Here is a 27510-nt window from a genome sequence, read left to right as displayed (position 1 = left end):
TTTGTGTCGCTTTATAAATGAGAAGAAAACTCTTAGCTCAAGCGTGTTTCATTTGTGCCAGCATAGATGTGCTTTGTGGTAGGCCATCTGGATGGAGAGGATTTCCTCAGAATGTCAAGTATGTCGTGAGATTTGGACCTGGGGTTTGCTTGGAGTGTCCGGAAAGGCCGCAGGAAACCAGCAGAAGTGCTAAGAGCGGAAGACAGCCTGCTGGGTGGCTTCGCCGTGTGGTTCCTGTATGTAGATGAGACCTGTTTGTCAGACTCCACTGCTGAACAAAAGAGGCTGGAGATGAGGAACTAATCAAGGTCCTGCTCTCTGCGAGCTCCTTAGTATACCCGAAAATAATGGCACCAGAATTCTGCCTGAGTACTCTGGGTACTTAAAACTGTTCACTTTAGGGCTGGAGAGATGGCTCAGTGGTTAAGAGCACTGACTGCTCTTCCTGAGGTCCTGAGTTCAATTCCCAGCAACCACATGATGGCTCACAGCCATCTGTAATGGGATCTGATGCCCTCTTCTAGTGTGTCTGAAGACAGCTACAGTGTACTCATATACAATAAATAAATCTTTAAAAAAAAAAAAAACTGTTCACTTTATAGCAAAAGTGTGGAGAGGGCCGAGTGGATTTTGTGCTACATGATTTTCTTCTCCTAAGAAACATGGTTAGGTATGTAATCTATTATCCTTGAGGAAAGACTAAAGCACCAGCTTTCAGTGCACAGTAATTTAAAATAGTCCTCCCAAATAATCAGATGGTGCGCTTCATCCTTCAGTCAAGCCCAACCAAAACCCCTCATAGAAACAGAATTACCTGTACATGTTTTAAAGTTTGTATTGGATTAATAATACAACATTACATTTTTTGAAACTAGGCATCATCCTTAGATTACAGTTGTAAAATGACTTCTATTTCATTTTCTTTTAAGATTTTATTTGTTTTATGTATGTATGCAAGTATACCTATGCGCCAGAAGAGGGGGCACCAGATCCCATTACAGATGGTTGTGAGCCATCATGTGGTTTCTGGAAATTGAATTCAGGACCTCTGGAAGAGCAGTCCGTGCTGCACACACACCTTTCGTACAGTTACTTCATGGAATTAGTCTTAGCTGTTGCAGAATATGAAGAGGCATTGACGTTTTGATATGGACTTACATAATTTCTGATCTTATGTAGCCATATTTAATGACAACCAATTCCAGTTAATAGACAGTAAAAGTAAGTTGCTGAGGGCTGACCAGGTGGCTCAGCAAGTAGAAAAAGAAACAAATTCTTACATATCGCGCGTGTGTGTGTGTGTGTGTGTGTGTGTGTGTCCACTAAGTGGCAAATCAGTTGTAGATGTGTCTTTAAGAGATGGTATTTGAAGGCCTTTGAGTACTTTGTAATGATTCCATGCCTCTCGTTACTGGTAATATGCTTTTGAATATCATATTTTCACTTTTGCAGAAGGATTTTCACTTAATTGAACAAAAAATTCTGTAAGATAACCAAACTTGAACTGAAAATTTAGGTACATTACTAAACAGATTTACATTTCAGCATAATTCTGCTTTTCTCTTTATTTAAAATTGTTGGGGGTCCCTCCAAGCCTCATGCCAGCCGAGGAAGGATCCTGTGAACAAGAAGGAGGTCTTGTTTGGCGTTCTCAGTAGCTGGTGCTGGTTCAAACTTCCAGAGTCTTGACGCTAGACAGTTTATCTCAGACATGTTTAACTACAGTACAGTTCTGGGGGAAAGTTTCCTGGTAACAATGATCTCAATCCCATGTTCCATGCACAATAAAACTTAAGGTGTGACTACTTTGAAACTCTTTTGTAAAGTACATGTGAAGATGGGTTCTGTAAGGGCCTGGAATCTGTGGTCTCTGAGTGAGGTAGCAGAGGTCAGCAGGCCATGAAGAGACATTCCCCACTCAGGGTGGGTGTATTGTCTAAGAAAGAAAGCTTAAGATAAAGGTCTAGGGAGGGAGAGTCTGGGATAAACACACTAATCAGGGGGACACTGGTGTGCCTGGCCCTGGCTAGCTCAGGTCACCAGGCTATTAAGCAGGCATATATAGCTCTTCTTTTGAAGAGACAAGCCTGAGTGCTTTAATTCCTAGTTTCTCTAGTCCTTATCTGTGAACAGGACCTCAAAAGTACCCTCTACAAAAATTTTTTTGTCGCTGGGCGGGGCTCGCACACTCCTTTAATCCCAGCACTGGGTGACAGAGGCAGGTGAATCTTTGTGAATTTGAGGCTAGCCTGATCTACACAGTTCCAGGACAGACCAGGCTACATAGAGAGAAACCCTGTCTCCTAAAACCACAAACAAAAAATTACTTTGCTTACTCTTACTTTATATACAATTCATCTAAAATTAATAACAAGAAAAATTCTCTGAAATCCTATTTCCTAGAGACTTGTTCCAGCATTTCTCTGTGTGTGTTCCCAATTGAAAGGGCTCTGCACAGACACTGCAGCATTGATGCCGGGCTGCAGGTTTTCCTCTGCAGTGTAGTTCATTCATTCTGCATTCAGCGTTTGTGATTATAAATGTGCACTGTCCTTGTTATGACCTGTGTGACATGCCACAATATAGTGACTTATTGATTAACTCCTACTGACTGTCATTTGACTGTACAGTTGTTAGTTAAGCAGTATGTGCTGCTGTAATGGTTTCTCCGAGTTCTTACTCTGGACGTTTCTAGTGTTCCTGTGTAATCTGTCTTTACTCTTCTGTCTGGTGACTGACTGCCTGGCACTTCAGCCAGAAGTGATGGCACTCGCCTTTAATCTCAGCTCTAGGTCTCTGAATTTGAAGTCAGCCTGGCAATTCACATTGTATCTTTTTTATAGATGGGCTCTTTAATATAAATAGATTGACATGTAATAGATCTTAGGATCATATTATTAATAACTGATTTTTATGTTTGTATGCTATAAAACCTAGGGCTCTTTGGGAGTTCAACTTCATTTCTAATTTTTTGGAATTTAATTTGCAAAAGTAATTCCATCGTCACCCACAAAAAAGTGAATATAATCTGTTCATCTTGCCCTATCTTCTACAGAAGAGAAAAATGCCTCCCCCGCTGCACAGATATGCATAAAATTGTATTTTGTATTGTTGCAGTTTTCCTTGCCAAGATTAATGCTGTGCTCAGGCTGCATCCCGTTTTCCCATTGCTCATTTGTAGTATTTCCTTTTCTGTGTTCAGGCTTTTTGCCAGTTTTTCTGCAGGGTTAAAAACTGATTTGTAGAAATTGTTTATCTCGGATGCCATTCTTTTAGTAGTGTTGTGTGATAACACCTGCCTGTTTTCCGTTTGTAGATTGCGCTGTCTCTTGTGTGTGTGTTCTGAATTCTAATGTAGTTACGTGCCAGTCTTTACTGGTGTGAGTGGTAGTTCTTTTCTGTACTTTTTTTTTTTTTTTTCTCGGAGCTGGGGACCAAACCCAGGGCCTTGCGCTTCCTACGCAAGCGCTCTACCACTGAGCTAAATCCCCAACTTCTGTATTGTTTATGTACTTCTTCCTACTTAAAGTATAGAAACTTTTATGTAACTGACATTTTATAATTTTGCCTTTGTATTTTACTTATATATTTTTGCATATGATTGCAGGATTTTAGTACACCCAATTTAAATGAATTTGTAATTTTCACTTATCAGTTTGTGAAGCCTAGCCACTGTTTAGATCCACCTCTGCTCCAGACTCTTCACATCTTCCTGACTGAGACACAGGCATAAATATCAGGCCTGGTGTTATGTTTACTGTTCCCATTTGTGTTGAGATTAAGGGATGTCCATTGATAAGTTTATTCTCTTTTCTTTATAGTTGTCATTCTCTTTTGAACTCCTGTGAAACTAAAAAACTACTTTCATTTCTAAAATTTCCATTTAAAATTTTCTGCTTTTTACTAAGATTCCCATTGTTCACTTATTTAAAAAATGTTTTCCCTTTGTATTTCCCAGACTCTGCTCTAGAGACACTCACACATCAGCAGAAAGATGGTTCAGGTGTTCAGGGCAAGAAAAGAAAGAGGAGAGAAAGAATGGTCCAACAGCTTAGTTCATATACTCACATGCATGGACCAGCGTGGGCTCTGGGCATTGGTCTGATCCCTTCACTGTGGAACTCCGCCTCGCCTTGCTGACTACAGTTGATTTGGGCTTGCGCAGCTTGGAGGATTTTGTGTGCAGGCTTACAGACGTCTTCTGTCATCGCATCTCTGCTTTCTTTAGGAAGCTGAGTTTACTTTTGTTGCCTCCCACACCCAGGTGAAGCACTGGTGGAAGGAAAAGAACATGCAGCAGGCAAGCCCTTCCTACCCCAGCACTGGCTGCTGCTGTGTATTACAGTTCCAGAACTGCCTGGGTGGATTAACTCCGCCCTGCAGCACCCGGTTCTTCTCAGGCTCTGGCCCGGGTAGGGGGGTGGGGAACGTGTTTTGTTTTATGTATAATCCAGGATTCAGGTTCCCTGCAGTAATAGGTGTGCGGCAGAGGTTATGGGAACTTGTGATGATTCTTCAGAGTTTGGTCTTCCTTTCCAGTTTACCTACCCTTGAGAGATTTCAAGTAATTGTTTGCAGGGCTTAGTGGTTAAGAGCATTTCGTGCTCTTCCAAAGGGCCTGAGTTAATTCCTAGTACCTACATGGCTGCTCTTTGGTTTGCAGATGTACATGCAGACACAATACCCATGTACATAAAATAAATACATCTTTAGCCAGGCAGTAGCACTCGGGAGGCAGAAGCAGGGGGATCTCTGTGAATTCGAGGCCAGCCTGGTCTACAGAACTAGTTTCAGATCAGCCAGGGCTGCACAGAGAAGCCCTGTTTAGAAAAGTAAAAAACAAACAACAGGAAGCGGAGAGCTGACTCAGTGGTTAGGAACACTGGCTGCTTTTCTGGAGGACCTGGATTCAGTTCCCAGCACATACATGGTAGACATGGTAACTCACCTCATCTGTATGTCCTCTTCTGGCCTTAAAGAGCACCAGGCACATGTGTGGTAGGGATACAGACATTCATGCAGACAAAACGCCCATACACATAAAGTAAAATCTAAAAACCTTAAAAGGAGATAAGACAGCTTCATTTGGTCAGAATTTCTGATTCTTATGTCATTATACAGTAGCAAAATGTGTGGCGCTCACAGTTTTATGGCCCTAATGTACTGCGCTCTGACACACCCTCCCCCAGTGCTGTATCTTACGGGATGCAGGTCATTGGACAGGTTACTTCTAGCAGCTACAGTGCTCTTACTGTAAAGCGGGAGTGCTGCAACCTGTTTGAATGATTGACTGACGTAAGTAAGATGACTTCAGTCTCAGTGCCCAGAACTGAGTAGACACTAGTAAATGTTGGCTTCTTCCTAGTTTTAAAAGTTTGTCCTTCTTTTACTCTCTCTGTGTGTGTGTGTGTGTGTGTGTGTGTGTGTGTGTGTGTGTATTTTCAGTTTGCATATATACATCAGCGAATCTGTAAGCACGTTCAGTTTTTAAAAAATGTTCTCATTCTTGAGACTGTTTTCTTTTTATTTAAACAATACAAAGACTTGTTTAATTTCCCATAATATAGATTATTAAATTGGAGGTTATTTTCACAGGTAAGCATTGCTCTAGCTGTAAAATCGTATATAGAAACACTAAAAAGAAAGATTAAGGCTGGGCGGTGCGGTGTGCACCTTTAATGGCAAGGATTGGGAGTCAGAGACAGCAGAATTTCTCTGAATTTGAGGCTAGTCTGTTCTACATAATGAAACTGCATTGTCCCTAAAGGAAATATTAGAATTGAAATAGGTAGGGGTATGTATTATGTACATATATTCATGTATATACTACATCTGAGACACCTTTTTATTACAGTTTTCAACATAGTTAACTTTTTTTTAAAGATTTATTTATTTATTCTATATAAGTACACTGTAGCTGTCTTCAGACACATCAGAAGAGGGCATCAGATCTCATTACAGATGGTTGTGAGCCACCATGTGGTTGCTGGGATTTGAACTCATGACCTCTGGAAGAGCAGTCGGTGCTCTTAACCACCGAGCCATCTCTTCAACCATAACTTTTTAAATTAGTAAATTTAGTTCTTCATATGTACACTATATATTCTGGTCACTTTTCCTTTCTGTTATTCTAAATGGAGGTTCTCATCATAAATTACAGTTGTGACCCCACCAATAGGCAAACAAAATATTACAGTGTTCTATTTTCAAACGATTTATATAAAGTTTAAAATTCTGAAGGTGTAAACAATAAAGCCATGTCTGATTTTAATGCAATTCTGGGTTGCCAGCTTGAGGATATTTAGAATGCCGTATATTTATTTCTGCAAAGATGATGTTTCCACAAGTTCGGTAAACAAGCCTGTGATTGATAGTAATAGAGGCAAAATGAACAGAGCTAGCTAGCCTAGCATCAGTAGCCACTGATTCTGTAGTCTGGTCACATGTCCTAATTAAAGAGACTGGCCCGCAGTAGGAAGCAGACTGCTGACAGGTAAAGCATTTGCAGATCTTTTTATCTCCCTTTCCTTTCCTTTTTCCACTGGTTTAGGAATTCCTGAGAATTTTATTTTTATCTACTTTATTACCCTCAAGCCTAGAAACCGTTTAGAAAGAAAAAAACACAAAACAAAGGACTGCCATGGTATAAGGAAAAGAAACTAAGAAAAGGGAATATAAGAGAACTCAAAAATATATGTGTCAAACAGATGTATTCCTAAAAGTTGATTGTGAATGAGTTTGTGTTACACTGGGAAAAGGAAGTTTTCAAACTACACAGAGAGCGAGCCCTGGACATGAAGTCTGTCATTAGAGAGAGGGGCTGGTCGTATCCCTGCATAACCGTGAACAAGCACCGAACTTGTCATTCTCAGTCTCTGTTACTTTTCTACAAAATGCTTGGGATTGCTGGCTTTAAGAGAGTCTCTTTTCAGCCTTTCCTGTCTGCTCTCTCCTCCCCCGGAGTGCAGCTCCTGCCGCACGGCTGGCACTCTCAGGCTGGTGCTGCTGTTCCCAGCCGTCACCATGATCATCTTCCGGGACCTAATCAGCCATGATGAGCTGTTCTCTGACATCTACAGGACCCGGAAGTTAGCGGTCAGGCTGTGCTTGGAGGTGGAGGGCAAGATGATTAGCTCTTTGGTGGAAATGCTTCTGCTGAAGGTCTGGAGGCAACGGCATCGAAAGCACAGTCGTCACTGGTGTTGACATCACGAACTTAACAAGAAACCAGCCTCACAGAGTACATCAAAGGCTGTGTGAAGTCACTCAAAGGCAAACTTGAAGAACAGAAACCAGAAAGAGTGAAGTCTTTTATGACTGGAGCTGTGAGCAAATAAAGCACATCCTTGCTAATTTCAATAACTACAGTATTTTTACTGGTGAAAACATGAATGCAGATGGTATGGCTGCTCTCCTGGACTACTGTGAAGATGATGGGACTCCATCATTTTCTTTAAGGAGGGCTCAGAGATGGAAAAATGTTAACAATTTGGATCTCTCACCTGTCACCATAATTGACCACTGCTTACCATCCACACAACACCAGGACTTAGGACAAATGGGACATCTTGAGCTTTTATTTTTACCTTGATTTATTTGGAGTGGGGGCTTTTTTTATTTTTTTATTTTTTTTTAAGAAAAAAAGTGTGTTGTCTAAAAATAAAGTGCATTTAAATTTAAAAAGAGATAGTCTCTTTCCCGACATTAGTCTGTGATTGCAACTTTAGCTTTGTTGTATTTTATTGTCTGTGTCTATTATTGTGGGCCTCTGTGCCAAAGGCAGAGCTTATCTTAAGTTGGACATCAGGCAACTTAAGATAAAATCATAAAGAAAAGCAAAATGATTCTATCTCTGCTTTTTTTTTAACTCTGTGTGTGTGTGTGTGTGTGTGTGTGTGTGTGTGTGTGTGTGTGTGTAAGGGGAATGCACTTCTGTGTATTATTCTTGTGGAGGTCAAAGGACATCTCGTCCTTTGTTGTTTCCTTTTACCTCTAGAGGAAAGAACTATGCAGTTCTTTAGTCCTCATCTGTGTGTTAGCCAGAGTGGCTTTCATTGTTCAGCCAGCCTGGAGTGAGACACAGGTTCATTAGTATTTGGCCTGCTAACGACCGACCGACTGACCGACCGATCGACCGACTGTTTAAGGCCCTTCTAGCTTTGTAAAGGATCAGTTTATTTACTCATTGTGGGATTATTATTAGAACGGCGTGTGAAGTAAAATAAAGGGCACTTAATTTGGGAGTTGGGCTTCTGTTTGAAGTCTCAGATATCAAGAGTAGCTTGGTGACCTTGGACAAGCTATTTAATATCTTGAGGTTTTTCCTCCAATATAAAATGTGGACAGCAGGGGGAAGCAATGAAGTAGTTCATATGAAAAGTACAGTACCAGTGAGGGATGTTGTTAATTTCTAACTTTGTGATTATTGTGCCTTTAAAAAACTGCCTTAAGCTTGTTATAGGACTTACCAGGTTTGAGAAGATCTTGACAGACAGAATTACATTTCATTGACTATCCAACATTCACAAAGTAACAATCCTAGCCATTCAAAAGGGGGGAAAGGAATGGATAGAAGACAGTGTAGCACGACAGTCTAAGAGACTTCTCACTGGGCTCCCTGCCTTCCCAGAGGCATCAGACAGACTGTGCGGGTGACTTAAAATTACAGTCTATCCCTCATAATTTCAGAACAGTTTAGAAGGTGATAGCCATGTAGTTTACTGGCTTAATTAGAAGATTGACTTATGGGGCTGGGGATTTAGCTCAGTGGTAGAGCGCTTGCCTAGGAAGCGCAAGGCCCTGGGTTTGGTCCCCAGCTCCGAAAAAAAGAACCAAAAAAAAAAAAAAAAAAAAAAAGAAGAAGAAGAAGAAGATTGACTTATAAACAATGGCTTGCAAAAACATGATTTATTAGGCCATATAATTAATTCGCAGAAGTGTAAGACTTGTTCCTAGTATTGGTAGTCCAAGCCTTGAGATTCAAAACTGGGACTCAGAGCAATCAGGAGTTACTTTATTACTGACAGTCCAAGAAAATTCTTCCAGTGTTTATGAACTTACACTGTTTATGAAGAGAGAAAGAGTGCTGCATACCTCCCTCTCCGAAAATCTGGAAGGTGTCTATCTGGCCTGGTGTGTCTAATGACCATTTCTGTAGTGTTTAATACAGACTGAACCACATGAAAATGCTATCAGTTGTTTTTATACAGACTAAAAGAGCCGTCACATACGCTTCAACCTGTTAATGTAAGAGTGAGGCACCCTGCGGTCTGAGTCCCCGGAAAGAGGAGCTGCTGCTGCTGTTTTCCCTGTGAGGAGGAAAACGGGGACTGAACTGAACAGTTGCCATAGCATGGGCTTCCCAGAAGTCAGCTAGGTGACAAGGGAAAGACAGTGTAGAGATGCTTGGGGCTGCAGAGATGGCTCTGTAACATACGGTGAGGGACCTGGGACCTGCATGTGGATCCCAAGTATCCACATGAAAGCCAGGCACAGCAGTACATTTGTATGAGCCCAGTGCTAGAGGCAGAAGCTGAGGGATGCCAAGCCAGCCGAGCTCTAGTTTTGGCCAAGAAACAAAACATAAAATTAAGGTGCAGAGAGATAATAGAAGATATTTGATGTCAGACTCTGGCCTATACATGTGCAGACATACATAAGCCTACCTGCACCCACACAGATGTTCACACCACATACCTAGAAAAAAAATGCATGTTTGTGTGTGTGTGTGTAAATTATATACATATAAATAAAATTTTAATAAAAAATAATAAAATTACATACATATATAAATAAATTTTTATGGTGCCAATAGTCCTGTAAAAACACTTCTGTGACTTACCCTAATGAAACTCAGTTGATTTTACACACACACACACACACACACACACACACACACACACAGGAAGGGGATCGGCAGCAGCTGGAATGGAGGTAAGGGATAATGGGAGTACAAATGTGGTCAAAGTATATTCTGTACCCGTGTGAAAAGGTCATAATGAAACTCATTATGTATAATTCATATGTTAGTAAAAATGTAAAAAAAATACATAAAAATTATAAGATGAGAGAATGATTATTCTTACCAGTTCTTTGTTAAACCATCTCAGATTTTGACATACCTGCTTTTTCATGTAACAGATGTGTCAAGGCTTTCAATTTTCATTTGTATATAATATACTTTTTGTACCTTCCTCCTTTAAAGATAAGGAATTAAGGTTCAAAGAACTACAATAACTTGTCTAAGATAATGTAGCTTGTTAATATAGAACAAGAACTTGAACTTGAAGTTAAATACAAAAACACAGCTTTTTTTCAATACTGTTGTTGCTTCTCTAAAATCGTCACTGAAATCCACTAAAGGCAGGGGGAGAGCACTGCCCCTTGGGAGTTCAGTTGATACGTGGGTCTCAGTTGATACATGGGTCTCAGTGTGAATAGTGCCCGCTGTATAGGTTCAGCTTGGGAATGCTGAGGGGGTGTGTCCGTGTCTACTCAGACTTGGAGTTAGCTGTTTAAGGAAATGCATTTGTATTGTTTCAGCTTGAGCAAAATGGCACACTCAGCCCTAGAGTGTATGACTTACTTAGTTTACATTGTACTCTCGATCCAATAGTAGACCAAATGTGTCTATTAAGTCAGTGTTTCTCCTCAGCACTTTTCTAATATTGAGTTAACCAATAGCATTTGATTTTTGTGTATAGCTGTACATTTTTATTCTAATTGACCAGCAAATAGTGGACTCTAAACTGAAGTGGCTTTGAAAGCATTTAATAATGTTGTTATAGGTAAAACTTACTTAAAATAGTCTTCGTTGCTGTATGCCTAGTATGTTACATAGGAGCTTTATAGAAACACCATCTTTTATTTTTCTTTATTGGTTTTGGTTTATTGTTATTACTATTGTTGGTAGTGCTTTGTTTATTTTTATTTTTACATTTATTTATTTGTGGCAGAAGTGTACTTGTACAATAGTGTGGAGGTCAGCGGAAATTTGTAGAAGTTGTCTTTCCCTCCCACTGTGTGGGTCCCAGTGTTAGGTCTCAGGCCAGCAGCATCTTACGTGCTGTGCCATCCTGTTGGCTCTCCACTTCCGTTTGATAGTCTTACAGTCCAGCCCAGACTTGCTTGGAACTTGTGCCAGTCCTGGCAGGTATGTGCTCCCACACCCAGCCATTACTCTTTGAAGGGATTTGACTGTTGGGAAAGGAAGAACAGCAAAAAGTCCTCATTACGTTCATGACAGGGCTGTGTTTTTGGTGGTGGAAGAGTGTGGTAGTAAGGACAAGGGAGAGGCCTTCCAGTCAGGGGTCAAGCGTGAATATGATGGGTTGCTGTCTTGTTTCCCAGAGATGCAAGGTCATGAGTGATTAAAAGGGAGGACCTAGTGTGCTTTTCGTGATAACTATTCTCATGCTCACAAAGTGATCCGTGTAGGGAACACTTCATAAGAAAACTAAGGTAGTATCACTGTACAGGGCATCAGTCATGGGAAACATCTCTCTCGAAGTTGCTCTTCTAAACAAGGAATAATTATTGTTTGTTTTATAAAAATTACTTGGTGTAATTTTCTCACCAGAAGGAAAGTCTTTTTGAGCAGTCTGGTTTTAAAACAGTCACTGTTTTCTCTTTCTAGACGATAGCATTTCTGCTGCAAGCACCTCTGATGTTCAAGATCGTCTCTCAGCTCTGGAGTCACGAGTTCAGCAACAGGAGGACGAGATCACTGTGCTGAAGGCAGCGCTGGCTGATGTTTTGAGGCGTCTTGCAATCTCTGAAGATCATGTAGCCTCAGTGAAAAAGTCCATGCCAAGTAAAGGTAATTAGTACATTGTAAAGAAGAGTCTCGAGTTGGAAATACAAAAGTCTTTGCTTGTTTGAGCTCCTTGTGATTATAGTAGGTTCCTTTAACTCTTCTGTATAACAGCACTGACTTCACCTACAGGCTTAGGCTTCAACACCATGATACTTCTAACTATATAATACATTTTTCTTTTCAAGACGGGGTTGTTCTGTGTAACAGTTCTGGCTGTCCTGGAATTCTCTACACCAGGCTAGCCTTGAACTCACAGAGATCTCCCTCCTTCCCTGAAGTTTTTTTAAGGTGGCCAGTCATTTAAGTTTCTTATATCACAGATTTTTTTCCTTTTGATAGCATATGTTCATAATATATGCACCAGTTACAACTGAATCCTTGCCAAAAGAAAATGACCTGTACTTGAGAGCATAGAGGAAAGTCCAGAGAGCAATTTTAACTGCTAGGAAGACCAGCTATGCCTTGGCTGGTACCTGGGAACCCATGAGAAGCTCTGGGGAGGGGCTGACCTAGTGAATATAATTTGAGAGTACATGTCAGTACCAGTTATACAAAGACAAGCTATTAGTACAGAGTGTGTTAGAAGTCATCTAAAGGTAAGAGTCGTTTTTTTCAAACCAAGGAAACTTAATAAATCAAAGATATAAAATGTTACATTGTAAAGGCACAGACATGTCATTTAGTTTGTATACATATACCGTAGGAGATGGCAAGGGTTGCCATAGGTTGATAATAGGTAAATTGTGTTAGTCAGGTTGTAAGGTGTGAATTTCTTTAATGGGCGCACTAAACTCAGTGACAATTGTTTCAGAACATGAAGGAATTCCTCCGCATCCACACAGCACTCCTGAGACGTCAGAGTTCAGAGTTGTGTTGGTAACTGTTGTCTCAGATCAAGCAGCAGAGGCTGCTCCTATACATGAATCCTATGCCTTTGTTGTTTCTACTTTTGAGAAATAGTGGCTAGAAATCAAAAGGACTAATGGTATCTCTTGCTTTGAGACAAGAGAAAAGGGAAAATATTCTAAAATAATTGCAAATAGAGAAGACAAAATGCTGCCCTCCTAAAGAACAAAGTCATTAGACTGAGAAAGCTTGTCAGCAGCTTGACCAGGAAGAGAATAAGAAAGTGGAAGGGGTACTGAACATCAGAGCTCTTCCTCCTTCCTTAGACCATTTTTACCTTGGCCATCACAGCACCACAGATATGGTAAATGCTACTGACTTGAACATTTTTAAGTTGCTAAAGTATTTCACCATGATAATTTAAATGTTATGAATACAAGAAGTCACCTATGTGGGATACTAACTAGTAATGGATTTTATAGCAAAAGTTTCTGTAGTTTGAGGGGGGAGTGCTCTTATGTAAGTACCTTCCCAAGAAGTTTTGAAAAATAAATGCAGCTGCTCTTCCCCCTTTCCTCTTGCCTGTCTTATCCATCTGCGGTGGGATCTGGGGCGCTAGATTAAGGATGCTCCGTCGGTAGTTAGGAACTAGTTAGTCCCAAGACCTGTCAAAAATACAGTGAAACCACCAGGTTTTGCAACACTCTGGAATGCTCGATTCAGTCCATACATGGACAACTTTAATTAAATATTATTTGTAAAGAAAACCCAACATGAAATTGTCTTAGCTGAACAGTTCAATTTTACTTGAGTCTATTACTCTATTCCCACTCTAAATAAACCTGACTGTTAGTAAATAGGCATACTTAGTCTGTAGCTTTGACTCTTCTGACCACAGCTGCCTACCTTCCTACCCACCAGACATTTATTCCAAGCCCTTTACTGTAAAAGTTATTTTATATAAATTCATTTATATAGAATAGTACACTAAAGTTTGACATGTAAAATATCAGGAATTTATAAAGTATATGGTTGTCATATGCCTCAGAGCTGCCATATTAAAGCACCTATTTAGCTGAGTGAGTGGGCCTAGCATCCCAGCGGCTCAGTGCAGCTTCTCTGTTGGTCTGTATGGATGGTATTAAATCTCAAGTGCTGTTTGATGAATGTTATGGGTGGGGACATCTACTTACTATTTCTAAACACTACAAACTTAATTTTTAAAACTCTGTTCCTTAAGGAATATTTTGAAATTTGTTACAATTTCTTTTTTAACTATTTTAGGCCAACCAAGTCTTCGAGAAGCTATTTCTATGTCCTGTATAACCAATGGAAGTGGTATAAACAGAAAACAGAACCATACCAGCTCTATATCGATAGCAAGAAAAGAAACTCTTTCTTCAGCTGCTAAAAGGTGCCTGATTGTCATGGGGTGGGGGCACTGACCAAGCACAACTATGCATGATAAACTAGGTACTCATGAAAAGAATTCCAAGAGCTCTGTGGGAGTCAAGTGCGCATGTCTTGAATTCTTTAGTTGTGAATGAGACACTTAGCCTGAGGACACTGTGCTTATTTATATTAATAAAAAAATCAATTTTTATTCCAGAAGCTTTTGCTTCTTACTAGAGAGATAGAGAGAGCCATTTCATTTCCTGGAGTTTTGTTGTTAATGTTTGCTTTTTTGTTTTTCAGCAAAAATTTATTGATACTATTGTGAAATTTATTGCTATATAAGTACTTTTTCTTAACAATTGACATATTTGAAAAATAGCATTTAAAAGTATCTACCTTAGAGGTTAAAGGCTATTACAACTTTTTCATTAACAAAAATCAGAAAACTGAGGCATATGTCAAAGTATTCTATAGTGGCATGCATTTGTCCACGTGTTTGGGGCATTAGGGGCAGGAGGATGCTGCATTACAAATGTTCCGGTGTATCACCGACTTGAGTTCCATGTCCTCATCAACCCAATAATTTACTGTTCTGATGATAGTGCTTAAATGACGTTTGCCCACCTTTTGTTTTGTTTTGTTTTTAGTGGTTGGTGCACAGAGTTTGGAAAGGTTATAGAAAACCAGCTGTACCGAGCAGGGTGTTTTGTTGTTTGCTAATGCACGAGGGCAAGCAGTTTAAAAGTAGATGACGTAAGCTGATGGAAAGGGCTTTCTTTCTTCAGTAAGTGAATGCCAGTGTCTGAATGGTGCATACTGTGGCATTACCAAAGTGTGGCCCAGCAGGTGGCTACAGGGATGCTGAGGCGATAATGAGACCATTAGGGCTTTATAGATTCTCTCCAGAACCTCATTACAGACGGTACATTGCTCTTTCCTTTCAAAGAGTGTAAACTGTCTTTGGTTTATTTTTCAGGAGAAGACATTGTAATAAAACATTTATAATAGAAATTTATAATAATGTTTTTTTCTTCAAGGTTGTTTAATTTTTATTTCATCGTTACGTTTGCCTTTGGGTGAGCATATCATGCAATACCCACTAGAAAAGGACTTTGAAATCCCCTGTAACTGGAGTTACTGGCAATTGTGAGCTGATGTGTGGGTGCTAGGAACCAAACCCAGGTTATGTGCAAGAGTAGCGAGGGCTCCTAACTGCTGAGCCGTCTTTCTAGCCCTTAGTATATAGTTTTAATAAACATCCATTTTTTTTAAAAAAAATCAATCAGTTATATTCTTTATTTCCACATCTTTGTTTTCTTTTTTTTTTTTTTAAAGATTTTATTTCTTTATTATATATATGTACACTGTAGCTGTCTTCAGACACACCAAAAGAGGGCATCAGATCTCATTAGGTGGTTGTGAGCCACCATGTGGTTCCTGGGAATTGAACTCAGGACCTCTGGAAGAGCACTCTTAACCACTGAGCCATCTCTCCAGCCCCCCATTTTTATTTTTTATTTTTTAATTCAATAAGTTTAACTTTAACTGGTTTTCTTAAATAGTTGTTGTAGTGATCAGCACAGTAGTAAAGATGGATCAGGAGCGCCGGGTTTTGTTCCTTTATTGGGTAGGGCCGCTGGGTTTTGCTTTTAAGGAGCCCAAAAAGAAAAATCTCTTTGAAGCATAAAGGATAGTTTGATGTTATAAAGAAGTAACATCAAATTCAGACCTCCTGTACACCTTTGTGTGTGTTATGTGAATGCGTGTGTTCATGTATACACATAGCTATCTGCATATGTGGAGGTCATAGGTTGATGTTAGGTGTTCCTCATGCCTTATCTTAGTTTTCAAGACAAGGCTACTTACTAAACGTGTGGTTTGCAATTTTGGCTAGATTGGATGGCCACCAAACCCTTAGGATCCACCTCCAGTGCTGGTTACACGGGAGCTGGAAATCCAAACTCAGGTCCTCATACTTACCACAGCAAGCGCTTCACCCACTTACTGTCTCCAGGCCTGGTTTTTTAATTTTAAGGTTTAATCTGATATTTTGCCAGTGAGAATGTGTTTCTTAGCATACACTTCTTTAAAAACTGAACATAAGAATCAGTAATCAGTAGCCGGTGCAAAGATATCAGAAATGAATCAGATTCAAAATTGTTTTAAGAGTCAAAATTATGTCACTACATTTTTTTTTTCTTTTTTCTTTCTTTTTTGGAGCTGAGGACCGAACCCAGGGCCTTGCGCTTGCTAGGCACGCGCTCTGCCACTGAGCTAAATCCCTAACCCATGTTACTACATTTTTAATTTTTATAGTGCGATAGACTTTTGCTTTATATAGACTGTGTGTGTGCGTGTCTTCACACACGTTTATTTTATGTATATATTGGTGACATATTCTTGAACATACCTTCTTAGAAAATTTAAATGCCCTTGGCATAAGAACTACAAAGCATCTGACGTTGTCCACCCTTTTAATATTGGAGCGCAGGTCTTGAGTTGTTCCCCGCATTGCTGCTGGGGTTATGGTGCAGCTGAGGCTGTATGGTGGGCGTGTCTTATTTTGTTTTTATTTTTGGTTTTTCAAGACAGGGTTTTGTTTTGTATAACAGCCTTGGCTGTCCTGGAACTTGCTTTGTAGACCAGGCTGGCCTCGAACTAACAGAGATCTGCCTACCTGTGCTTCTCAAGTGCTAGGATTAAAGGCATGTGCCACCACACTCAGCAACTGTACAATTGAATTGAATTCAGTTAAATGTCCAAGTGCAAGGTGATAAAAATTACATATAGGTACAGAAGGCATTTTAGCTTGAAATGTATTAGTATTTAGTCTTTTGTCAGGACAAATCTCCTTTTCAAAGGATGCATCTCTGGTCAAATTTTGTTTGTTTCACCTTTATTTAATAACCTTTTTAATTTAGTTTTTAACATGTTTTTCATTTATGTGTTTATGTGGTTATTATGTCCATTTATGTGAGGGTCATTGAATACCACTAGAGCTAGGTTGGTAAGGATGCCGATGAGGACCTGAACTCTGGTCCTGTGGAGGGGCAGCAGGCCCTCTGAACAGCTGAGCCCTCTCTCCAGCCCCTCACAGCCTTTGTAGAAACGTTTTCAACAGTCATTCTAAAGCATTAAACTTCACTTTTACAAAACTGCAGTTTTCTTTTTTATGCGTGTACGATATTTTTATACTTACCTTTTATAATTAAAATAACGTAGCATTAACAGATTTAAATAAAACATTCAGTTTTAGTACAATTAAAGTTTTGATGGAGACTCAGGGATTAGCTCATCCAAAGAGTGCTTAGCTCAGTACCACAGCCCATCCTCCTCTTCTGCCCACAGAGACAGCCCTCAGTCGAAGGGTAGAGGGACCCAGGACCAGTGTGGGTTAAATACGAGCACTTAGGGGCTGGGGATTTAGCTCAGTGGTAGAGCGCTTACCTAGGAAGCGCAAGGCCCTGGGTTCGGTCCCCAGCTCCGAAAAAAAAGAACCAAAAAAAAAAAAAAAAAAAAAAAATACGAGCACTTAGTGTGTCACCAGCCAATTTGTTTCTACAAGTAATGCAGAGTTCTGCTAATGCTCTGATTTAGATATGTTGAAGTTAGTTAAGAGAGCTTTTAAGGGGCTGGGGATTTAGCTCAGTGGTAGAGCGCTTACCTAGGAAGCGCAAGGCCCTGGGTTCGGTCCCCAGCTCCGAAAAAAAAGAACCAAAAAAAAAAAAAAAGAGAGAGAGAGCTTTTAAATCCCCTGCCACAATCACAGAATTCATTAGAGGACAGTTCTGTCCAAAAGGGCAGTCTTTATAGGATGTATTATTACCTTAGATTTTTAAATATAATTATATTAGTTATATGATTCAGGGTCTTGAATTATACTTGTTATTTTGATTTTCAAGTTTGTTTAAATATGTGTTGTTCCATGTTATACTTTATTTTACAGTGGTACAGAAAAAAAGAAAGAAAAGCCACAAGGACAGAGAGAAAAAAAAGAGGAATCTCATTCTAATGATCAGAGCCCACAAATCCGAGCATCACCTTCTCCCCAGCCCTCTTCACAGCCTCTCCAAATAAACAGACAAACTCCAGAGAGCAAGAGTTCTGCTCCCACCAAAAGGTTTTAACTGGCCCCAAGTACAGAGCTAGGGAATGGTTGTAAAGATACCTAGATTCTGTGATTTGGGAAGAGTTGTCTATCCATGGATTCCAAGAGAAAACTTCTTTCATTGCTATATAATCTGTTTTAGAATGTCGGGAATAAAGGGTTAAAACCATAATTTTTTTTCCAGTTACAATTGGCCAAGAAACTAAGTTAAAAACAATTTGATAAAAGGAAAATAAGTATAAACAACCTGAACAATATTTTTATAATAAAATTATTTATGTAGTTGTGTATAAATACATAACCATGGATAGAAATTGCCATATTAATTATCCTCACCACATTTGGCATCATTACAACCTCAACATGCAAGGTCCCTTTAAACAGCTCTTGTGGCTGCGTCTCAGTTCAGCTTTGGGTTTGGGGAGGATAAGTTCTCGCTTGAGTGTAGAAATGAATTCATCTTACCTGCTCTTTCCTATGCCGCAGACTTGTTTGAGAGCTTTTCTCTGTTTCCACAATAATCAGTGTTTGAAAGTGCGAGAGGGAGAGAAGAGAAGAGCATTGTAACAAATGTGTGGGAGCCCAAGTCAGGGAATAGACATGCATGCTGGGCTCACTGCTGCAGCTCCCTATCTCAATACTGATGCCAGTTTAACTCAACTGTCCTATGTAGAAACAGACTCGAGCTTTAGCCTTCCCTGGGTATTTTATTATCATAGTTCTGCTGGGGAATTCGGAGAAACTGTTAAACCATCTCCAGAACTGGTTAGAATTTCAGTCAAGTAAATGACAGTCACTCCGAAAAGACTTGTGACGCATTTCTCTTTTGCTATTTTAATGTTTTGGTTCAAGTCTATGATGGAGGTCTGAAGAACCAAAGCGCCCTTCACGTAACTAATGCATGTTTGCCATTTACAGACGCTTTCCTCTGCGCCTCATGCAAATCTTGTTCTGTCTAAGGGTTTGTGCTCTTCTGCCTCGTCTCCTGTGGAGTTTCTTGAATGTAGCTTATTAATGTTGTTCACCTTTTATTGTGTGTGGGGAAGGTTCATGATCTCTTTAAGGTTCTGATTGACTTGGTGTCTTCTTTGTCCCAGAGTCTCCTTTTCAGCTTAAGGTCTCCTGGAAATGTGCTTGCCCTTCTAAACTGCTCTTTGGATGCACGATTGCAGGATATCGAAGACTGGATGAGTTTCATGGTGGTTAGCAATTGTAGCCAGAAAGTCATTTATAAACATAACATTTCAGTTGTGAATCCAGGGATTCCTCATTGATAATATCAGTCACTTTATTGTAGCACATATTGTTTATTTTTGATCCTGGATAAAAACTGTAAGCAAGAATTTAGTTTTAGCATCATGGTATTTAGAAATTTGTCCCATGTATAAATTGACTACATGAATATAATTATAGGTAGAATGAAATGTGTACTATGAGAACTATTACACACAGATTTAAGTATTTTCCTCTATTAACAGCAGATTGTAAAGATTCTCTTTTCAGATAATGGTTTTTCCTAGTGGGTCTCTTGAATGACAGCATAGTACAGACTTCCTGCCTGCCTTGCTGACCTCCTCCACTCATCCAGCCAGATCCTCTCCACTAATCCTTCTCACCTTGGATTCGCTTTAAGAGAGTGTTAACCACTTCCATCGTTTTCTGATGATGAAACTGTCAATTACATGTCATTGATTCTCAGAATGTTTCTCTAAGAAATTAATATGTTTTTTCTAGCATAAAACGTCCACCAACAGCTGAAAAGTCACATAACTCATGGGAAAATTCAGATGATAGTCGTAATAAATTATTGAAAACGGTTTCAACATCAAAACTAATATCAAAGGTTATAAAAAATACAGACAAGTAAGTTAAGTTATACTTTACCATGTATGAAAATCAATAATTGTGTTTCTACACTGTTGTGTGTAACAACATGCCTGTTGTAACGATGTGCCTGATTTGAGTAACGATGTGCCTGACTTGATTTTTTTTTTTTTAATTTATATTTTTATTTATATGAGTAGCTGACTTCAGACACACCAGAAGAGGGCATCAGATGCCATTGCAGATGGTTGTGAGCCACCATGTGGGTGTTGGGAATTGAACTCAGGACCTCTGGAAGAGCAGTGAGGTCTTGTAACTGCTGAGCCATCTCTCCAGCCCCTTGATTTGAATTTTTAATCTATTTCAGTTCATTTTTTTTCTTGTTAATGTATTTAAGTCTTCATAGAAAAGCTTTGTCTTCTATTCATTTTTCTTCAGTATCTCAATTTTGTAAGATTTAAATATTATACTCTTTTTTGTATATGTGCTTTCAGTGTTTGATGATCTTGAGTGATATTTACTGTATATACAGTATATATTAGCAGTTGAGATTACTGACAAACTAGAAAAATACCATTTCCTTAATTTTACCCGTAGACATTTATCTAAGTTATGTGTTGGCATCAGAAATTTCAGATTCTTTCAGGTGACTCTAATGGTGAGCCATATAAAATAAATATGTTCTTTGTATTCTTTTTCAGACATAAAGATGTCATCATCAATCAAGGTAAGTTAAGATTTCTTTTTAAACATAATTGCTTTTTTTAACATCAGTTTGAGTATTGTTGATTCATAAGAATATGACTTATTTTATTCAGTATAATTTATTATTAACGTATAGTAATCAAAGACATGTATTACTATAGTCATTTAAGAAAATGCTCGGTTTTTATTGTAAGATATGTCATTTTTGTCTCAACCAGCAAAAATGTCAACCCGGGAGAAAAGCAGCCAAGGTAAGGATAAGCTGACAGGGCTGCCCCGAGCCAGCCTGGCCTCTGCCTCTTGCTCTGACTCTCCTCTTAACAAAGGAAATACTGTGATAATTGGAACTAGTGAGTTAACTGCTTTAAAAAAAAAGAGAATCTGTCATCTGTGAGATCTGAACAATTAAGGTGAATAGTGAAAATAAATGAAACAACAGAAGAAATCAAAAGATATATTTCTTCCCAAAACTACTTAGAAAAGCCAATTTCAAAGATTGATTTAACTCTGTTTCCTGTCTTGCTAACTTGGTTGCAAATAATCACTTATTTCTGGCCGAGAAGAGCCCTATAATGAGTCTAGCAAAGCCTTTCCTCTTAAATGTTTCCCTTTCGTTAAATTGCTATTTCTGGTTACTTGCTGTCTCCTTGTTCTAACCAAAACAGATTAACTCTGTATATGTATATTTAATTGCAAAGGAAGTTTTCTGTATCAGTTTTACATTCTCCTCAGGTTGCTTGCAAATTTAATTGAAGCATGCTGTTTTAAACAAAATCTTGCCTTTTCTGTGCATGTTTTTTGCAGCTCATCTCCTGTGTCATAACTCTCTTTGTTATTTGGACTATTAATTGGCTAAAATGTGCTTAAATTTTTTTGTTAGTAATTTAACTTAATTTCTGTGGATTTTTACTTTCATTTTAGTAAGTAAAATATACTTACTGGCTATACTCTTTAGGTCATAAGTTTTTTATACCAATTATAAATAAGTTAAAATGTGATGATATTTAGTTAGATCTTAACATTTTGTAGTACAGTAGTATAGATTACATAATGCTGACATACTCAAGGAAAATACTGAATTTATTTACAAACACATTTTGACTCTAGCTGAACTTTGTTAAGTAGAGAGACTGATATACAGAAAGAGCAGTGGATGTAAACAGTCTCTTGTCCAAAAAATTCTGTTTGGCAGCCTTATGGCCTAGTCCTAATGACAGTGTCCTTGAATAGTGTTCTGGCCCGAGAATAGTAATCCCAGCAAAGCTTCCTTCACATAACTCTTAAGGGTGGAACACTGCATACAAAAGTTCTTTAAAACTAAGAAGCCTTGTGCCAGAGATGTGTGCTGTTAGCATGTGGTCTCAAGAAACGCTCAAATCTAACAGTCCTCTTAGGGTAACTGAGAAAGGGCTGTCTGTCTGCAGTGTGTCTGGAAGGGGGGCTGAACATTAGTGTGTGAGAGTGGTTTGTGTTGGCACAGTCCTAAGTCGTTCCGGCACACCAGTGATAGTGCCATTGTGTGCATGGGAGCGGCGCAGAGGAGCAGTGCTGGCAGTGCCAGGTGCTTGGCAGGAGGCAGAGAAAGGTGTAGGAAAGAAGACAGTGCTTTGTTACAAGGATTTTAAGACAGGCGTTGTGGTGCACACCTTTAATCCCATCATTTGAGATTTAAGGGGCAGGGGCAAGCAGATCTCTTGAGTTTGAGGCCAACTAGTCTACAAAGCAAGTCTGGGACAACCAGGGCTCTATTGCATAGAGAAACCTTGCCTCATTTACTTTAAAAACAGTTACCTCAGGGATGGGAATTGGTGTCATCAAATGTTGACTGCACTGAGAACTAAAGATTTGTTTATGTTTTTTATGCCTTTGGGTGCTTTGTTTACATGTGTGTCTACACACCGGAAGATGGCGTCAGACGGCTGTGAATTGTCATGTCGATGTTAGGAATTACACTCAGGACCTTTGCATTAGTGAGTGCTCTTAACCATTGGCCATCCCTTCCACCCACCACCCACCCCATCAGCACTCTTGTTCAGTCATAGTGAATTTGAGAAAAGAAGTGGATTAATTCTAAATTGTTGAGCCGGCGTACAGTGTGGGCAGTAGGAAGTGAGTGTTGTGGAGACCAGCTCTGGAGACCTAGACTGTGACCTCTGCCGAAAGAGCACTGGAGAAGCACACAGATGTAATTACACTTGTATTGTCTTTAAAACTGAGAAACCAAAACAAGAATCCCTTAGCCCACAGACATACGGACAGCAGATCTTTAAACCCATGGCTTCCGGTGTCTAGAAACTGACACTGAGATTATTCTACTTTCCCAGGTCTTTGTTTTTGTGTTATAATTGCAGAGGTAGGTGTGTGTGTGTGTGTGTGTGTGTGTGTGTGTGTGTGTGTGTGTGTGTGTGTGTGTGTTTAAAAGCCCTACACTCAAATGTATAAAATTAAATTAAAACATGGTCTTTGTTTTCTGTAGGGTCTAAATACATTTTTAAGGTTGATTTTCATTTGCATGGCATAGTACATCATATTTTCTAATATTTTATTTATCAATGCTAAAATCGTTGCTGAACATTCTTTTAGAATTGTATATATTTGTTTTATTTTGGCCAATGACACCATCTGCTTTGTCATGGGAAGAAATCTATTTACATTTGATACTTGTAAGTCAGCAATAGCAGAAAAAACCTACCTAAAGTATTGGGCCTTCAGGCATAGCAAAGTAAGAGGAAATCTTGGAAAGGCTGCTTGTTCTGAACAACAGCTAAACAGAAAAGCAGGTGCCCTGGTGGAGAGGAGTTGGCAGTGGGGAATGATGTCCACAGGCAGCTTTGAGGTCAGGCATGAAAGGAAAGGCAGGAAGCTCCTGCCTGCTGGCTTAGATGTTCACCAGATCAACACCCGCTCAACACTCGTTCCATGCCTAGTTCTGGACTTTGTTACAGTCAGAGCAGAGGTAAAGCACCTCTGGCAGTTCGACCTTACATTGTCCTGTAGGGATGTTTATCATTAGCTACAGCGGCTAGGTTTTGGCACAGTGCTAACGGTTTGTAACTTACTGACTGAAAACCAGTTGTGGTTGTTTGTGTTTGTTGTATGATGCTGGGACTTAAACCCAAGGCCGCAGTGCTAGGCAAACAGCCCACGTTCTCTGATGTAGACTGCAGTTCTGCATGCACTGAGCTGCATTTTTAGCCCTGAAGAACATGTTTTAAGCTCAGCCTGGACTATGGGAGGGTTTCTGGTGGTTAGAGGAAAGCCAGCATTCCTCAGGAACTTGCAAAACTAGTTTCCATCCCCCAACAGGGGTCATTTCCCTTAGCTGTGGCAGAAGGGACCTCTAGCTGGCTGTGGCGCCCATCAGCGTATTAGAGTAGGCAGGCATTGGTGACAGTGTAGGCCTCCTCCCCACAGTTACTCATCCTCCTCCTGTGTATTTGCTCTCTGCTCCTGCTTCTCTCTGCCCTCTACCTACCTACCCTCTGCCCCCTGCTAGTGTCCCCTCTAGTGTCACAGACAGCCCCGGCCACCATGTCCAGTCTGCTGGCAGTGCCCAGTCTTTTCTCTCTCTCTCTCTCTCTGTATTCCCCTTCCGCCTGCTGCCATACCTCTGGCTGTTCTTTCTCTCATATGTACAGTAAAAACGTTTCCCTTAAGCATACCATGGGACAGTCATGTTGTTAGTTTACACAGTAAGTGGTCTTCATAAAATTACCTTCTGGAGAAAATAGATGTCTGACAAAGAGATGAAATGAGTGTAGCTGATAGATAAGCTTATCCTTATAATAGTTATTGATTAAATCTTTTGTTGAGGTAGTGTTTCACCATGTCACCCTAGCTGTCCTGGAACTTGCTGTGTAGACCAGGCTGGTCCCAACTTCATAGATCTAGCTTGCTGCCTCTGTCTCCTAATTGCTGAGATGGAAGGTTTGTGCCATCATGCCTGGCTTTTGTTTTATGAGATGTTGTGGTCCAAACCTAGGGCTTTGTACATGCCAGTCAAATGTCGTCTGCCTGAACTCCCTTTAGATGTGTTAGTGTCTGGAGCGGTTCTGGAGCAGTAACTGAAAGTCTCACTTTATTAGCTCTTTTTTTTTTTTTTTTTTTTTTTTTTTTTCGGAGCTGGGGACTGAACCCAGGGCCTTGCGCTTGCTAGGCAAGCGCTCTACCACTGAGCTAAATCCCCAACTCTTATTAGCTCTTTTTTAAAACTGAATAACTACCATTTTTCTGACTTAATGTTTCAAATCAGTGTTCTTTTTTCATTGACGTTTAAAATGTATTGTGCAGATAGATCATTTGAAGTGTATGCACATTTTGGAGTGAATAAATGAATCACCTCAGTCACATTCATGTGAGAGCATTTAACATCTGCTCTCCTGGTCTACTTGGTCGTCAGAGCACTAGCTCTCCTGCCAGTGGTGATTGAAGTTAGTGCACACTTGTTAATCATCTGATCATATTGAGAACTTTAATGACTAAAGCCCTGACTGGAAAGAAATCTGTGTAGTTGAGGAAAGGATCAACTGAGAAGCAAATGTTACTAAAAGCCTATAGTAATTGGATTTAGCTAAATGGTTGCTCTCAAACATTTCTTTTTTTCATGTGTTTGTTCACATGTGTGTGGGCACACTTGTATGTCCTATGTGCCATATGGAGGCCAGAAATGTCATGTCTGGGGTCTTCCTCCATTGCATGGACTGTCATTAGAACCAAGAGCTGGCCAGTTGAGATGGTTTAGGTAGCTAACTTGCTCCAGGGATCACCTGTGCCATCTGAGCTGTGGTCTATAGACCAAGCTGGCCTTGAACTCTAAGAGTTCCACCTACCTCTGCCTCCTGAGTGCAGTGCTGGGATTTAAAGTACGCTCCATCACACTAAGCTTGGAACCTAGTTTTAGAATAAAAATATTTTTAAGTTCTAAATAACACAGTTTTGGAATGCAGACTTAAAATTTATTGAAATTGGTTAGACCATATTTTCTTTTCTGAAAAGTAGGAGGTGGACTAGATGGACTCTTAAGGTTTTTTCTTTTTGAGTTCCTAGCCTGTGCAAGAGTGGAAAAGTGAATAATCTTAATCCACAGTATCCCACAGAATTGTCTTTATATAAAATGACCTTGTCACTGATCAGATTCAATTACAATACACATTTTTTCTTAGTGTGAACACTGGGGAGGGCCAAAGCTGAGGTTCAAATGAAGGTCCACGTCAGAGTTTGTGTTCTGTCACTGTGGACCCAGACACGCTAGCTGTGGCAGCATAGCAGATACTCACTACTACAGTCAGCGAGCAGCCTCTGCTGAGACTGCCCTGCTCTGTTTACTAGCATGAAGGTGAGTGTTCAACAATTTTCTAGACCACAAAACCTTTGTTGTTATTGTCACTGTTCCCAAACCTTCCTTAGACAAGTCCCTTGACGCACACTTTTCAGCTTGTCTTCCCTACGCATTCACAGTGATGACAGCAGAAAGCACTGCTCAAGTAAAGTACGCAGTGGTTAGAAGACCCTAGGTCAGGAAGCCGGAGAGCCGGGCATGGCGCCACACACCTTTAATCCCAGTACTTGGAGGGCAGAGCCTGGCAGATCTCTGTGAGTTCAGAGCCAGTCTGGTCTACATAGTGAGTTCTGGGATAACCAGAGCTACACAGTGAGACCCTATCTGAAAAGAACAGAAAAAGAAGAAACAGACAAACCTGAGAGTCTCAAGAAAACATTAGCATCCAGAATGCCAGTTGCTGGGGAGAGAAGAGCTCCATCTTCATATTGTGTTTCATTCCCATGCACAGGACTGTGTGCGAAAGCTGTCTGCTGCCACACAGGCGTTTCTCATTTCCATCCATGCATTCAGTCTCTCTCTCTCTCTCTCTCTCTCTCTCTCTCTCTCTCTCTCTCTCTCTCTCTCTCCTCCCCCCCCCCCCTCTCTCTCATACTTTCAAAGAAGTAGACATTTTCAATTGGGAGACTTCATAGTAAATTATTGGTTTGCTATTTCTCTAAGAAAATGAAGTTAGAGTTGTACTGCTCCCTGAGCTGGTACTGGAACTGTGCCTGTGCGTCACACACACAGCTTGAGTTCGTGGCCCTTGCTTTTAAAGTATACGTGGTAGAATTGTGAGAATGTTGGTGCATTTGCCTATCCTTGCTCTCCTGTAGATAGCCGCTTTAAAGTTCATGCAGAGATTAAATGGAATGTTAAACTACACAAGCAAATTACTAAACAGTGTTTTAAAATGGTCATTGCACACACACACAGTGGCACATACATGTAGACCAAGCACTAAAGTTTGAGACTCCCCTGGATTACATAGCCTTGTATCAGAATAATAGAGTAAAAGTTAAACATCTTTCTCAAAGGAAGAAAAATATTCTCAGGGGCCTCATTATGTTTCTCATCATATTAACTCATTTAATCATAATTCCAAGTAGCAGTACTACCATTTTATATGCTAGGAAAGTGAGCCCAGGCCTCACAGCAAATCAACAGATCCCAGCCAGTCTTTCTTTCCTCGTGTACTGTATTGCTTTCTTCCTGTGCCAGAAAGTGTTCACGTTCCTACATTCTATGATCTCCAGTGTGTGCTACCAGCTCAGATGGCAAAGCTCCCCATACACTGCCGGTTTTATTTCATAACAGAAGAAACAGCACCGATAGCGCCGTTGTTGTCTTATATAATTGGTTTCGCTGCTTAACAGTTCATGAAAGAATGCCGCTCTGAGCTCCTTCACTTACGCTTCCCTTCTGGAGCAGTGGACACACTATTAATATGTTATTTATTATTCAGAAAGCATTGATCATGGACACCTTTGATCAGAT

At 40.0% G+C, this 27510-nt stretch overlaps 1 protein-coding gene and 1 pseudogene across 6 annotated transcripts in view; both read left to right on the top strand.

Moving 5' to 3' along the window:
* The window catches only part of Eml4 (EMAP like 4), a 115839-nt gene that overhangs the window by 47841 nt on the left and 40488 nt on the right, over positions 1–27510 (top strand). For 2 of the 6 annotated variants that reach the window (NM_001433946.1, XM_087553030.1), the window contains 6 exon segments: positions 11636–11818; positions 13946–14075; positions 18003–18176; positions 19899–20027; positions 20690–20715; positions 20912–20944. In NM_001433946.1, the coding sequence (NP_001420875.1) occupies positions 11636–11818; positions 13946–14075; positions 18003–18176; positions 19899–20027; positions 20690–20715; positions 20912–20944 (675 nt within the window). 6 annotated transcript variants of the gene reach the window in all.
* Positions 6940–7576, top strand: LOC148005061 (translationally-controlled tumor protein-like; annotated as a pseudogene).

The sequence above is a fragment of the Rattus norvegicus genome, chromosome 6, assembly GCF_021556685.1.
Source record: "Rattus norvegicus strain SHRSP/BbbUtx chromosome 6, alternate assembly SHRSP_T2T, whole genome shotgun sequence".
Taxonomy (NCBI): domain Eukaryota; kingdom Metazoa; phylum Chordata; class Mammalia; order Rodentia; family Muridae; genus Rattus; species Rattus norvegicus.
Note: the sequence above shows the minus strand (reverse complement) of the source record. Positions and strands in the feature narration are given on the sequence as shown.